The sequence below is a fragment of the Anopheles bellator genome, chromosome 2 (genome assembly GCF_943735745.2).
Source record: "Anopheles bellator chromosome 2, idAnoBellAS_SP24_06.2, whole genome shotgun sequence".
NCBI lineage: Eukaryota > Metazoa > Arthropoda > Insecta > Diptera > Culicidae > Anopheles > Anopheles bellator.
Window position 1 is genome coordinate 57,959,858 of NC_071286.1, and position 15,780 is coordinate 57,975,637.

The window sequence follows — 15,780 nt, forward strand, 5'->3', positions numbered from 1 at the left end:
TCCGGTGTGGGCTGTGTGTCACTGTGTGTAAATCAAGCCAGGGGAAAAATAATCCTTGCCCGTAACGGAACTACTGAAAAGTTCGTTACGGTTTTATGTTTCCTTGGAGCAATATGAAAGTGACCGCAACACACGGCGGCGTTCAGCCTTATCTACGCATACGCCGCGTAGTGCCACCGAAACGGTCAGGTCAGTGGAGTGTATTTGTATTTTAATTAAAGTAATTTCTCATTCAAACAGAGCTAGGGGTCCATGGCCCAGCATCTTTCCCGGCGTGTCCTTGTGGAGAGGCCACACGGGAACTACTCTCCTGTTTTGGAAGGTCTACCGTCGTCGTAACCGGCAGCACACCGGTCGTCCACCCATAGTTGGGGCGAAAAAACCTGCTCATGCTGCTTGCGTTTTATGCATTTTTTTCTGTGGCAAATGTGAGACACAATTCGCCACCCGAGACAACAACAGCGCATCAGCACGGCACAGCGGCAATGCATTGATTGCAGGTGCAGGTGCCAACTATGGCCCCGCCGACATGTGTCGCTGCAGTTTTACTGTTTTTCTGCCACTCGGTAGTGCAAAATTTTAAATCCTTTTTTTGCCGCCCCATGACGAGAACGTGTCATGGGGTCGTTCTTTTTGCTTTGTTGGCCACACTTTTTTATCACAGCCAGCAGCAACATTCGTATCCGTGGTGGCACCGTAGGATAGGATGGCACCATTTGTTCGGGCCATTTTTTTTTAAATTGTAAACCTAAACAGTGGCACGCGTTGAAGCGCAAAATGTGGCCCAACATTAATCAGCTCGCGGTCCGGACCGTAGCGAACCACTTTGGCTACCGGTGTTGGCTACTGGTAACGGCATGATCACATTTAATCAGCACCGAGCGCTGTGGTATTTTAATTAGTTTTCCAGCCGACCGTCATAACCGCCCAAGCCCAGCCCAGTTGGTCAGTTGACCCGTCGGGAGTCGGGAGGAATTCGTTAGCGTTCGCGGGCCTCCGGTTCCGGGTCAGTTTCGTGATGCAAATCCGCTGCGTTTGCACCTGGAATTGGAGGCTCGATCTTGCGGCCGGTCGGTCGGTCGGTCGGTTGTTGGCGTGCAGTCGACGTGTCGCGTTTTGGTAGAAACAAGCCCGGAAACAAGATCCTGGCTGGGAGCACACGATCCTGCCGGAAACTGTCGGTTTGCCTCGACTGGGCCAAACGGAACTTAAGTCATTTCTCGTTTACTGCTACTTATTATTCCTATCACTCTACACGCTCCACTTCCGGTGCCGGAGGCAGTCGGCATTTTCATTATACGGCTACGAAAACGGGCTACGGTGTGCGTTTGGCGCTGGGTCTCGTTTGAAACAATTTTCACTACAGTTTTTCACCTACCAGTTTTCCACTGCTGCATCTTCCTTGAACGAAGACGATAAATGGCCCTCTTTTGTTTCGAACCGAATCGAACCGGAGGTGATCGAGCGGGTTCCGAACCGCCGCCGGGCGATGGTTTTAACTTTTATACACTCGTAAAAAGGCATTTTTTAGTTGCGCAGTACCGTTAGCCTAGCAGCTCGCCAGGATATACGGGGCGATGTTCCGGCGATTTGGCCAGCCCTTTGACCGGCAAATAAACTCGTTCAACCGTTTTTCTTGCGCGACTCTCTAAGGGGCAACGATGGAGTTAATTCAGCCGCTAACGGGCCATTAACTATTCGTCGAACAGTTCGTGTGGTCCTCGGGTCGCAACACCGGCGGAATGTCCTCGTACGGCCGCACGCCCGACAGGCGTTGATTTTCCCGCACCTTCTCGACGTCCTCGAACACCCGCAGCAGATTGCGGCCGGCCAGCTTTTCCAGCTCATCGACCGTCCAGCCGTCACCGAGGAGTTCGGCGAAAAGCCGCGGATAGCTTGAGACGTCCTCCAGATCGTGCGGCGTGCTGGCGGCGGCGACGGCGGCGGATTGATGCATGGGTCCATTGTTATGGAGGCGGGGGTGTGCGTGGGAAGAGAGAGATTTATGGATACGTTAGATGATGTCCTTTTTTTTGCTGTGTGAAAGAAGGCTCTATAACGAGGCGGGCCAGCGGTGGCCGTAAATCGCGCGCGCCGTACGAGGCGTTGCGTTGCCGTAATCATATTTTTATTTTAGTGGCAGAAAGAGTTTCGCCAAGAGTCATTAAACGAGTGCGGATTGGCCGGAAAGTGCAGGGCGTGGGGGGTGGGATCCCAACCGGGAGCCAATTTATGAGCTCTTTATGGGGAAAGCGCGTCTGGGCGTAGGTAGGCCCCGCTCCCAGGAAGGGAAAATGGTTAAAAGATGTGATTTTTCTTTCACAGCTTTCCGGCTTTTCTTAAGCTGTTTCTTTTTGGTCTTTCCCCTTTTCGACGTCGAGTTTTATGTGCGGGTGTCATTGGTGCCATAAACGAAGCAGCGAACGCTCAAGGAAAAGGCTTGGCGGTTTATTTTTTATGCATACTGATGCATCGTTAAACTGCGTTGATGAAAGAGTTAGCGACGCCGTGCTGTCCTCTCCGACGGTACGCAAATTAGAATACTGCATTTAATCTTTTTCATTATGCCGTGTCATCCGCTAGAGTACGGGATGAGGTGGATTTGGATACGAAAAAATGAGCAAGTGTTTCGCAACACGCACATTGGTAGCAGGGTCAGAATTGGGGAAATGGCCAAATTAAAGCTTCTTTATGCGAAAAATTCAAATTTCCATGCAATATAAACATGTTGATTTCATTTAACACAGTTTTAGAAAATTAGAAACATTTTCTATTTCCAGTGCTAACCAATAATATACAGGATGCGTATTCACGACAGGAGATATTTGAATGTTGAATAACTCCGCCTTTTTTCAGTAGATTTTAACAAATCAGCCAGACTTTAAAACATCAATATATGCCGTTTTAGTTAAGAATTAAAAGCTAATATCAAAGCGGAAATTGCTATTATTAATTCCGAAATGTTGTCAAACACAATGAAAAATACCCAAAAATAATAAAAAACGTCCTCTTTTAGCGGTAGTCATTTGAACGATGTTTTATTTTGGGTGAATTGCTAATAAACGGCATTCTATACTCTAAATAAATCTTGTTTATTTGGCAAAATCGACTGAAAAATGGCGTAGTTATCCAACATTTATATATTCCCTGTCGTGAATACCCACCCTGTATAAATGCTTTTATTGTAAGTTAGCTAATTATAATTTAATTGTTTTCTAAATTAAAAATTGAATAATTTTGAAATAAATTAATCGATGACTAAATATGGAACACGTTTGTAAACTTTCGAACAACAACCATTATTGCTCATCAATAAATCGATAATTGGATGATTCAAATAGAATAAAAAGCTGGCTCTTGTTACCGTGCAGATTGACGTATCGTTACCGACGTATCGTTCATGACGTTCGCTTCAACGCACCCCGATTCCTAAAGTAGACATAAACTAACCACTTAACCCAATGGGACGATTGCAACCGTTGTGGAAGCCACCCAATCCTTCACACATACACACGCCCGAACGCAACCTCTCTGGTACGACCCATAACTCACCACAAAGGACATAACAATTACTTACAAATTAATTCCATCGTAACCGGCACCGAGTCCAACGTGATCGATTCCAGCAACTCTCCTTATATGATTTATGTGGGCTGCCGTGGGTACGAAGATAGGGATCAGCAGCACAGCACCGAGGTCAGCAGCATTGGATGGCAAGAACAAAGGTGGAGAAAGAAAACTGAGAGTGAAAAGCGTGTAATCCGGATGCTGCCGGCACCGGTCGGGAAATGTCACCATCGCTCCGCTATCATCGCCGTCATCGCCATCTCGTCACCATCATCTTTATCATTCTCTGCTGATCAGTCAGGGTTCGGGTCCGGGTCCATTCGACCTCGCACGGCCACAGGGCATTCCTATCATCTCAGCTTCAACCGGTCCCCGTGCACCGCAATTACCGATACCGACACCAACCCGGGAGCTTTTGAGTGCACCGTCCTTTCGACATAATCTTTACGTCTTTAACTACGTCACTGAAGAAGAGTGTCTGTTCCTGTTTCTAATGCATCGCACTTACTTCTAACGACAGACACCCCCCATTGTTTCGTGAGAAGACGCCAGCCATCCTTAAAGTCCGTTCCTGGTCGACTTCAGTTCGAGTAATTGGATGAGAAATCCGGTCACATCCGGACATCTGGAACAATCGGCACCGATCGGCCGCCCAACACATGACCATTGAGTTGATCTTTTGAACTCTCGAAGCGAAGTACCCGGCGGGAACCGCAGACCGGGGATAGCCTATCGAAACCCGCCAAAGGATCAAACTTCCACACTGAAGAGCGGTATTTTTGCGCCCACTCGCGTTCGATTGAAGAGGGCTTTAAGCGATCAGCCACGTGGTTTTCCGGGAGGACAGTTGAAGAAAAATGGCGCCAGCGAAAGGAGCATCGCACACGAAGTGTGTATGTTTGTGCAAATACACTCGGAAGCGGTTCCAAAGCGAAAAAGGCACTTTTTTCAAGGGGTTGCCAGGATCGAACAAACATGGCGCGGCTCGACAAAAGGCAACAGGATTCCACCGTTCACTGCGCTCCGGTGAGTGCTGTTTGTCACCATTTAGTTTTATTCGTTTTTTTCCCTCACTCTCTTCCCAGTGTTCGTGCCGAGCTCGTGAAATGTGCTTCTTGCGCCGCACTTGATAACGCCACGGGACGAGCCAACCGTTGGTGCGATTTCATGAAGCGCACGGGATGCATTAGAGGGTTGTCGAACGGAGATAACTGGAGCCGGTCGGTCTGTGGTCTGTGGGAGTCTGGCGGACACACGTAGCGCTAGCTAGTCGGAACACTTGGAGAGACTGGAAATGCATTTCTTTAGCGCCACTTCTTTCGCTGTGCTCGAGTGAAGACACACATTTGCGCCTGGAAACCTTCCTGCACTGCTCATCACAGTTTGGATGATGTTTTTTCAGCGGAACACTACTCATTCTCGTTGTTGACGCAGGAATTCGTCGAGGATGGTGGCCTCCGACCGGTCCTGAATCTGGGGCTCTAGAGCGCCTTTAGAATGCAAAACGCAACCCGCAGCCCCGGTGCCCGGTGTCGGACGAAGATAATTGGTTTTGGTCGCTTTGCCACCGGCAAACATGCTGATGAGTTCGGAGCCACCGGAGCGCCAGATTCGCTGATTTTTATTCGCTGGCTCGCAACGAATTAAACTTTAGAAACAGAAACGAGACTTTCCTACTTACGCACCAATTCCCAACAAGGATGATAAAACACAATGAATTACAATGGCCCCAATGTTCGAAGGTGTCATTTACGCCACGTAAAGTTGCGTACACGATAAAATCATATCGACGGCACTCCACATTGACCACTGGGAATTGGTTCGGGTTCGGGGTGGTTTGATCCGCTCAAAAAAGGTCGCACTACTGGCGTGGCGGACCGGTCAGGACATAAACTTTGGCCACTTACTACGCCCGGTCAAGTCGGGTTGGGAAAACCCGTAAATTCACCCTTACACACCGTCATTGACCGTCTTTCTCACCGTTTCTCCCTTGGGCGAGATATTACATACCTGCGCCGCACCGGTCGGCCGAAGATATTTGCCGAAAACAGGACTTACGGTTACGGAACCACTTCAGGAGGAGTCAAAGAAAAGTGCGATAAAAAGGACCCTTGCGGACCAACAAAGGGACCGAACATTCTTCTTCTGGACTGCTGTAGTGGGTTTACCTTAACGATTTTCCAGTTCGAAGTGGGGATGGAGTGTCCAGTTCGGTTCGGTCCCGGCCCGAAAACGGTCTGCTCTTCGACCGGGCGACACGTTCGCCGCATGAATATGCATATAACCTTCCATCGATAAATGTCACACGAAGACGTATGCGCTTGTTGCTGACCTGACTTCGTCCGGGTGGCCTGAGGACCCGAAAGGCGTGTGCCTCTGGACGATAAGATGCTTGTTCTGGTTTGAAGGTTCGAGGACGGGCTTTTTATAAGACGTTGAAAAGTCAGAATAATTGAAGCGTACTTCCAATCCGTATCCGAACAGACAGATAGGTGGTACTCGAACTGCACTTGCAGTGAGTAAAGCACTTCATCTACTTTGTACCAAATGTGCCAAACCACTTTAACATCGGCGGTCGACACCGAAACGGTCCCCTTTAATGGTATGCTCGGTCCATTGAATGCAAATTTCTTATACGAGCACCGGCTCATCCGATGAATAATTTGTGGACCAAAAAGAAATAGCCGAATAATGCATCCTTTTCAAAGAAAGTTTGAAAAATTGCATTTTCAAACTATAAAAATTTCAAATTTGTGCCAACCGGCGTTTCGATGCTCGGTCATTTCGCTCGGTTTGGTCCGGCGAAAGTTTCCACGAAGAAGTGAAGATACAGCAAATAGTGCCACTTCGTGCAATTCGATACTGGCGGCCCTTTGCATAAGCAGGTGCCACAGTCGAAGCATGTTGCATTTGGGTACGGAAATGGTGTACGGAATGAAAGATTCGTGTTAAAGTGCTGCTTCCACACAGAACTCGGAGCACCGCATTCGATGGACGTTAAAGTGTCTTCAGGCCTTTTTAAATTGGACGAACACAGACTATTCGTGTTGCGTTGAGTTGTGGAGTGTTTCAGAGTTTTTACTGTTTTCACTGTAGTTCTTCATTGAGGGAAATCAGACCAACTCCGCTGTTCACAACTTCGTACTGACTGGAAACGCATTCTGTCAAGTCGAATAGTACAAACCGTTTATTAAATAACACATGGGCTTAAAAGTCCCGAGCCTAACACATAGATGGCCAGAGTTTTATTGCATTCACCGCTTTTGCAGTTAGTACTAATCCTCAAAAGAAAATTGTATATTCCATTTTCTTCCTGGTCATAACTTTGCAATGGATCAAACATATTTTCGTGTATCAATTTTACACTGCTTCTTGATGGTAAAAAATATCGCTCAAGCGAAGCAATAGCTTGAAAAGTTTCATAAAGTTATTGCTCTACATGATAGGATCCAGGTACCAACAATTAAGGAATTTCTAGAAAAAACAAACCTAAATTACCAAAATAATTGCGAATACAGCGAAAACAGCTTATTAAATACACTGTCAACAAATAGGAGACTAGTACATAATTAGATTAGATTAGATAGGTTAGTGTTAAGCATACCAGATTAAGTACAATTATGTTTAAACATGTTTAAACAAACAACATAAACAGAACTAAACGGCAACGTTACAAATAATTCAAGTACAACGAGCAAAACAAACACTGTGAACCAATTACCAATTATGTTAAACAATGAGGTACACTTAAATAAGGCTATTCAACAATAAAACCAACTACTACTACAACTACTACTTTCATAAAGATTCCGCTCCTTCAGAAACAATAATAAACGGTTGGTTTGCTGACTTTAAATTTCATCGATAAAATCGATTTGAATAATCGAAAAGTGAAGTTGCGTGAGTTAAAACATGTTGACTTAATATTGTATGAAAATTTGAGTATGAGAAAGCTCTATCTAAAGTGAGTGACGTATTTTTGCTCACTGTTAACCAAGAACATGAAAGTGTGAATGATTCTGAGCAGTGTTTGGGGGAGCAGTGAAAATAAATGAAGCATGGATCCATCTCTTAAGTCTGAAATCAAAACGATCGTCATCCTAGTGAAGAGCAACTGGTAAACTTCGCCCAAAGCTAAATTTGGGTCCCAACGACTATTGGCTGTTCGAAGATTAAAAGAGATTCTCACCGGTAAAAAATTTCGCTCGAATGTAGAAGTTATCGCAAAAACTAAAACTTATGTTGAGGCAGAAGGTGTTTATCATTCTACAAAAGTGGTTATTGCAATATGAGAGCCTCGCTGGAATGATTGTGTGGCTCTTGATGAAGATTGCGTTGAGGCCAATTTTAAACAAAAAAGGTGTTTTCTTTCTTAGACTTGGTACTTTTCAGCCCACGGCATCATCGCGAGTTTAGTATACCAGTATTGTAAAATCAGGTTTAACATTTGATGTAGAATAAGTCCTAAGTTCGTTGGCTGCATATAAAACTGACGGAAACCTTTAATTATTACCAGTGCTAATAATAAGCCAATGATACACCGTTAAGTGATAACCCGACGAGTAATCCCGTTACGTCGAATGTCCACTGGCCCCGTTGCTTCCGTCCTTTTTTGTCGGTGTTGGTTGCTGAGCAGCAATACATTAGCGTTAATGTGGAATCAACGCTGGGGCCACTTCCGTCCGCGTTGGTCGGGAACATCCGCCGCAGAGTTAGCGCCTTACTTCGCGCGTAATACGCATGAGAAACTTTAAACTCGATGAAATATCTTCTGCTCCAAGCGCCGGATCAAAGCGCACAACAACGCTGCGCCGCGCCACGGAATGGTGTCGGAGCAATTTAATTCCTCACCCAATTAACAGAAATAATGGACCCGGCGCGGCCGCCAGTTTCGGTGTGGCGGGCGAAAAAAGTATTCGAGGACGACGGAACTCTGGCGATAAGAATCGTCGCCGTTGCCGGACACTGGCCGCCCGGTATCGCCACTCGCCGGGACGAACAGTGGGAACATCGTTATAATTTAATATCGGGCGGAATAAATCTAAATATAACTTTTAATTCAGTTATCAAAACAAATTATCGCACTGCGAACGTCCGTCGTCGGAGCGCATCCCGTTTCGGGGCGCTCGGAATGGGTTTTATTCCACTTTGGAGCTTCTTCGATTTTGGCTACGAAGTGGTGAAATTTTTCGCCACCTTCTTTGCGCCGGAAGTAGCTTTCCCGTCGGCGGGAAGCTTTCCGGTATGTGGCCTGCGAAGGATGCGGGGACTAAGTTTTACTGGGTGTTTTTCTTGGCAGAGCCTTCGGTCGCACATATTTGCCCCATTCCGTCAACACCAATAATTCCCAACAACATTTCTCTCATTTGGTAAGATTTCTCGGCTTACCAGGCGAGGGGCTGCCTAGGTTCTGGTTCCCCCCTGTAGTCCCGGAGCTACTAGCCCTCCCGGGGGCGGTAAAATTTTAATTAAACGAAACATAATTTTAAAACATCCTTTTTTACTGCTCCGCTCTGATGGCCGCCGAAGGACCCGAAGGACGGACTCGGCTCGTCCGGTTTCGCTCGTGTCGTTTGGCAAAATCCTGCCATTTCGGTTTTTTTCTGTGGCTTCTTCTTGGTGTGTTAGGTGGCTGTTTCCGCCGAAAAAGCTCGGCTCGGTTCGAACGGAAAAGAAAGAACTAGGTCCGAAAAGTGGCTTCAATCAACAGCCATTTCGGACGGAAAGCGAAGGCGCATTATCTGCCTTTTTCTCCGTTTGTCCTGGGGATGCCATCACTCTAATTACAACAACGAATGAACTGTTGTGACAATTTTGCTCCGTTGTGCCTGGGTTGACCGCTGTCGTTTTCAGTCGAAAGCCCATGCCCGTTGGCCGTTTAAATGGAATCATCAGTGGCGTGACAGCGCGACGGAGTTCCCATGGTGCGCCCTGGAGGACTTTCCACAGAGCTGAACCTGGCAGGTGGTCAACATGCCATTTGTTTGGGTAAATAAACGGAAGTGCGTTCTGGGCGGACGTCTTTGGACGGTTTTGTAATTTATTTGCCCAAGCTTCAGGGGATTGGGATGAAACACGAGCGGCCATCCGACTCCCACGATGGATGATTGTCATAATAACATGACGCTTAGGAGATAAATCCCAACAGGTGTTGGCGCTTAATTTGATCGTCACCACTATACTCGGCTGCGGCGCGGAAAATGGCCTCGGTGTGAACCAGTTGGTGAAACTTTTCCGAACAGAACCGTAAAAGTAAAAAATAATTGCTATATTTACATAAAACGAGAAAAATTTACAACACTCCTCGCGTACCTCAAGGTGTAGCAGTGGCTCTTCCAGGCGTGAGTTTAAAACAGAATGTTTGCATTGGCACGGAGAATTAAATTAATCCATGAACGATTAGAAGCCAAGCGTGAACATCTTACGTGGAGCGCCAACATTCGCCCAAACTCCCAGAACACGTGCACCTGTTGTTGACGCAGGACACACCTTTCTGCTATCGACACCATGTTCGTCGTGTGGTTGTGATGGGATTTTCGCCAGAATTTTTCACCTATGCAACTTTCCGAATATTTAAACAGCATATTTTGCACCGTCGACGCCTCCCACGGGTATCGTGGGATTTTTCCAACACTTGGTAAGATTCAATTCAGGCCCCCATCGCGTGGAGCGACACTAGCGCAAAAGTTTGTGGTGCTGGATCGCCCTGGAGTTCTACAATTGCCTGTTCAGACCACGCTGCGACACGCTGCTTCGGAGTGTGGTTTGGTTTGCTAAAGTGTCGCTTGTGAACCACCGGGGACGAAAGCTCGCCAAATCGTTTTAATATGCAAAACAGTTGTAATAGCAGCTCTGGCTGCGGCGAAAGAGAATCTTTCCATTGGCGCCATCAACAAGGACTGAAACGGCTGTTGTTGTGGCGGCGGTGGGTTTTCGATGCGAGAATCAACCATCGCGGAAGTTGGTTAAACCATGTAAATGTACGTTTTAATCTCCCCGAAAGGTTTTTTTTTCGATCTGCACATCCTGCATGAGAAGAGTGTCGAAGATCTGGATTGGAACGGCGTATCATGGTGTTGTTGTTTGATAAAGTAAATCGAAAAAGGATATCTCACATGTTTTCTTGTGTACATTCCGCCGGGGATATTAAGATAAATTAAAGCATGTACATTGATAAAGCGAAGGAATAAATTGAAATAGAAAGAACATTTGAAACAATACACTGAATTTCATGTTCCATTTTGTAGCCTTCACTGTAGAGAAAACAGTTCGAAACGTGTTTTAAAAATGCTTCACATTAGAAAGAAAAATTACGCTAACTTCTTTGTGCTTTACGGAAATGTGTTTTCCACTCTTTTAACACTATTTTTTATTTAAGTATATATAATATATTTAATAAATGTAAAATGCATAGAAATCGACCATGTAAACCTTCAGAGGTTTTTACATTAATCGACCGTGTTGTCCATCGCCAAAACAGGGCATTTCGGACAGTCAATGCGCCTTTTTGTTTGCTTTTAATCGTAAGTTCAAATCAATTTCTACGTTATTTTGCTGGTTTTTGTATTTTTAATGCAAGGGCATTGGATTGGGGAACATGCGCCTTCATTGCTGCAACCTGCAGTACACCAAATGTGTAACATCCTGAACACAGCTGTCAAACGCGTTGCTGTCACGGTTTGACAGCTTCAACAAATTCAAACGCTTGGGCCGAAGCAACCGTCGAGCGGCATTTTCGCGTCAGCAGTGAGCAGTGAAAACAGTGCAAATAAATTGATAAAAGTTTTGCAAATAATGGATGTGTTTGAAGCTCAGGATCCCGATGCGGCCAATTCGGAAGTGCTAGCGATGACGATAAAGATGATGCAGCATCCGGCTTACGAAAACCCGTACGATTGGACGACGAACGATTTCGAGCTGGGCAAACCGCTGGGCCGCGGAAAGTTCGGTCGCGTTTACTTGGCCCGGGAACGTGAAACCAGCTTCATGGTGGCAATGAAAGTGATGTTCAAGTCGCAGCTGACCAAATGGAACGTCGAGAAGCAGCTGCTTCGCGAGATTGAGATCCAATCGCGTCTCAAACATCCACACATCTTGCGTCTGTTGACGTGGTTCCACGATGACCGACGGATCTACCTGGCACTGGAGCTGGCCGCACAGGGAGAACTGTACAAGCATCTAAAAGCAGCACCGAAAGGTCGCTTCGACGAGCGCCGTTCGGCTCGGTACGTCTCACAGGTGGCCGATGCGCTCAACTATTGCCACGCGAACAACGTTATTCATCGCGATTTGAAGCCGGAGAATATTCTGCTTACCGACGATGACAACATCAAACTGGCCGATTTCGGTTGGTCCGCACACTCGAACTCGAACAAGCGCAAGACGATGTGCGGTACACTCGATTATCTGCCCCCGGAGATGGTGGAAGGAAAGGTGTACGACGATTCGGTCGATCAGTGGTGTTTGGGCATTCTCTGCTACGAGTTTCTCGTGGGCAATCCCCCGTTCGAGTCACAGACAACACAAAACACCTACGACAAGATCCGGCGGCTCGAGATCAACTATCCCCGACACTTGAGCGTGGGTGCGATTGATCTTGTGTCAAAGGTAAGCAAAACATATTCTGCAACTGGCTGCAGCTTCCGATGTCCAATATTTGAAAAATTTTTGCTTATCCGTAGCTCCTACGCATTCCAAGCAGCTCTCGCATAACGCTGCGGAACGTGATGAACCATTCGTGGGTGTTGCAGATGAAAAATGAGAGGCCGTTGCGTTGATATCTCTTTTTTGTGTGTTTATCAACGGTTCTTGGGCGATAGTGCGATGCGGAGTTGTAGTGTTATTAATAATGTTTTTAAATAATATTTTTCAATTTTGTAATAAAAGGACTAAAACTAGATGCGGCAACCTAACGTGTAAAACTAACACTGCGAAACTCTCCGTCCACGAAGAGATTTCCGTTCGATAAAGCTTCGAAACTCATCGAATTGGTACGTTTAGTTGATGATTTACGATTGGGGCGACACTTTTGGGCTCGAATTTAGACATGTTAAACGATTCTTTACGCAGTTTTATAGGATTTCCCTGAACATAAAAAGCCTGCGCACACGGGAACTCTAGCAAAAGTCATACGAAATTCGATCAAGAATTGAATTCCTACCTCGTCGGTATCACGAACAGTTGCAGCGAACGTACCATAAACCATGCCGAGATGATAGAAATAGTGACGGGGATGACATGGAACGATGAATCGGTTCCGGCGGGGAAAAAGCTGATGTTCTATACGCTACCAACTTACCTACGGCGTCCTGCACGGATGCGTTTTCGCTGCACCGCAGAAACTTGTTGTAAAAGTTCACCATTACCAGGCCGCGATTTTTCGTCACCAGCCCGAGCACTTCATCCTGCACGTTGCGGCTTGAGTTGCACAATGCGTAGGCCGACGAGTGGGAAAAGATGACCGGTGCCTGGGAGGTCGCCAGAACATCCTTCATCGTGCTGAGGGACGACTTGGACAGGTCCACTATCATACCGAGCCGGTTCATTTCGCGAACGATAGTCTGTGGTGACGGTACATGATTGGATTGCAGGAACCCGGGAAAGAAAACAAGCAAAACGCAACGAAAAGTTAGAAGAGCGCGAAGGAAGAAAACCTATCAAACATAAATTGGAATACAAATGGGAATTTATCCCAAAATGGACAGCACGGACAGCTGCTGAATATCCTGCAGAGAAATAGGTGTACAGATGGCGGAAAAAGGCTCGCTCGTAAAAAAGTGCATTTTAGAAAATGCAAACATTTACTCCTGCTTCCACCGGACGCGGTGGACACGTTGTTCCCAATCGCGGGCGGTATCAGACAAAAACAACGAAACCGCCCCATCGCCTGGATGTCCAGAGCCCCATAAACTTCTTGCTCAAACGGCTGACAACATCGGATGACTGGCCTGACGGCCTGCAACCAGATCTGTTGGAAAGGTTGTTGGAGATGAAACTTATTTTTGTCCTTGCGAAGTTGTTAAAAAATGTTCATAAAACTCTATCGTGACAAAATCTAAATGGAAAAATGTTCCCGGAAACTGGACACGTTGTTATTAACGGAATACTTTGGTAGGCGATACAATTTAGGGCAACGGAGACCTGCGAAAATGGCTGTTCCGGCAAAATTGATATCCGCTTCACGTTGTTGCGTGGAACACGGCGTGTTCGATTTGGACAGGGGACAAATTTTAATTATGACCGCACCGCGTGCCTCTGTCACATCGTGTTTTGGGAGTGTAACAAACGGTGCGAATCATAAATGCGCGAAAGAAGTGTAAATATGGAAATTAATTAATATATTCACATGAGTTCAGTGGGCGAGAATGCACATCGCTCGCGGCACGTTTTGTAATATTCAACGAATGTCCAACAATTAATTTATCGACTTTGTACATTGCAAAGTATTTTTTGACAATGCTGTGTGAAACTATCAGAATGTTAATCATTTTGGCGGTGGTTTCTTAACTTTGTGCATTAAGTTGAAATTAAATCAGCAAACCCGGCTATCCTCTTGGACACGGCGGACGGAAACGTAATCTTTTGTCGGAAACGCTTTTGTTATTGCGTTACAAAACATGAGTACACACTTCTTTGTGCCGACTATAACGGCTGCCGAGCGTCAATACTTTACAATTAGTCAGTTCCCAGTTAGCTAAAACAAAGGGCACGGTACTTTTTATCATTTGTTTAATTTTTGAATTTAGTTAGTTTGGAGTTTACAAATTCACACGGAAACAATTAATTGCAGCCGAAGTAGGAAAAGTTTAGGGTGTAAAAGTGATAACGAACAACTGAATGTTCGATCGACCGCCTGGTTTTGTGGCGACCACATGTTTTCCATCGGTTTTACAACACATACACTGCGAGCGTTCCAGTTCTGTGGCATCCGGTGAATATACATCCGGTTTTACTACCCACTACGGCTCCGTTTTACTCATCAACGAGTTTACGTCCACTGACTATCATTGTACATCTAACAGGACATCAAAACTACGATCAAATATCAAGTGTCACCGCTCTTGATACACCGCGCCCAGATCTCAGATCTATCTCGCCGTATCATCCCGATACGCTTATGAAGGACGTATGTTGGACAAACGGAAGAACTGACCAACAGCAACGAAATAACCGACTGCCATCGTTCCCAGCGTCCCAGCATCACATGGGGCATGTTGCGGATATAGTTATTTCAAAAACTTTTACGCCGTTTTTTGATTCCTTCGATCGCGAGTGTGCCAGAACCTTGTGCGGGCGGCACATGAGCCCATTTGATTGGGTCAACCGGACACACTCAGTGGCTATTCGTTAGGTGGGCTGCTATGCTTTTTTTTCCACTTCCGTTGGCGTTTGGCGTATTGCGTACGATGCTGCGGATAAAGCATCTGTAGTGGATGGAACGGTGGTCGCTCGGCGGTCGCTACCGGACAGCTGGTAGCAGGATGGCGTAAACAGAAATTGAAATCATTAAACTTTTGTCCATGCGAAGGCTCGATGCGAGGATTGCCTACCGACGGCCAGCCTGCATCGACCATGATGGCCGGTACAAGGTTGCTATGGCAAGGACAACCCGGAACCCTGGCGGTAACAAGCACTGGTACCGAAGTGTCGAGTTCCGGCCGGAAGTCGAAGCAGCGATGTAGGAGTCACCTTTGGTGCTGATGGTACGGACAGATGAACGTGATATACGGAGAATATGGCGGAGTAGAGATAAAAAAGTAAAGTTCGTTGTGTTCACCTACGTCCTTTTTGCCCTCGAAACCCAGAGTCTGTACGGAAGGAAGCATCAGCAATGATGGAAGTCCTGGTTAAAACTCAAACCTCGGTACGGTAGCAGTCGTGCTGAGCGCCAGTTCGTCAGTGATGGGCTAAGTGAGAGTTGTTTGTTGTCGTTTATAAAATTACGAGAATTTTGCTACACTGCACGTCAAAGTGTTTTCTCATCCACCTCGCCGTTCGGCTCGCGTTAGTTCAACGGTCTATCACGGGGGTCACGTTTTTTGCTCTCTTCGGGAAGCGGGAAAGTAACTCAATTCGTTGCAAAGCATTAATCAAATACAGGGTAAAGGGGGTTTAAAAGTAAAACTGGCAAATGCCAACTTGTCGAATATAGAAAGCCCGGTTTCTTTAGAGTTCAACGAAAAGGGAGCGAAAGTTGGTCGATTTCTTATGCCT

At 46.3% G+C, this 15,780-nt stretch overlaps 2 protein-coding genes across 2 annotated transcripts in view; one reads left to right on the forward strand and one right to left on the reverse strand.

Annotated features, from left to right (window-relative positions):
* Positions 1 to 1,690: 1,690 nt before the first annotated feature.
* LOC131206947 (uncharacterized) overlaps positions 1,691 to 15,780 on the reverse strand; it is a 46,212-nt gene continuing 32,122 nt past the window's right edge. The window contains exons 9-11 of the mRNA XM_058199552.1: positions 12,866 to 13,127; positions 3,578 to 3,653; positions 1,691 to 1,925 (exon numbers count right to left, since the gene is read on the reverse strand). Coding sequence (XP_058055535.1) covers positions 1,691 to 1,925; positions 3,578 to 3,653; positions 12,866 to 13,127 — 573 coding nt within the window. The remainder of the gene's footprint in view (positions 1,926 to 3,577; positions 3,654 to 12,865; positions 13,128 to 15,780) is intronic.
* Positions 11,326 to 12,381, forward strand: LOC131206948 (aurora kinase B). The gene is made up of 2 exons (XM_058199554.1): positions 11,326 to 12,174; positions 12,249 to 12,381. The coding sequence occupies exons 1-2, from the start codon at positions 11,362 to 11,364 to the stop codon at positions 12,342 to 12,344; spliced, it is 909 nt and encodes a 302-aa protein (XP_058055537.1). The 5' UTR covers positions 11,326 to 11,361; the 3' UTR covers positions 12,345 to 12,381.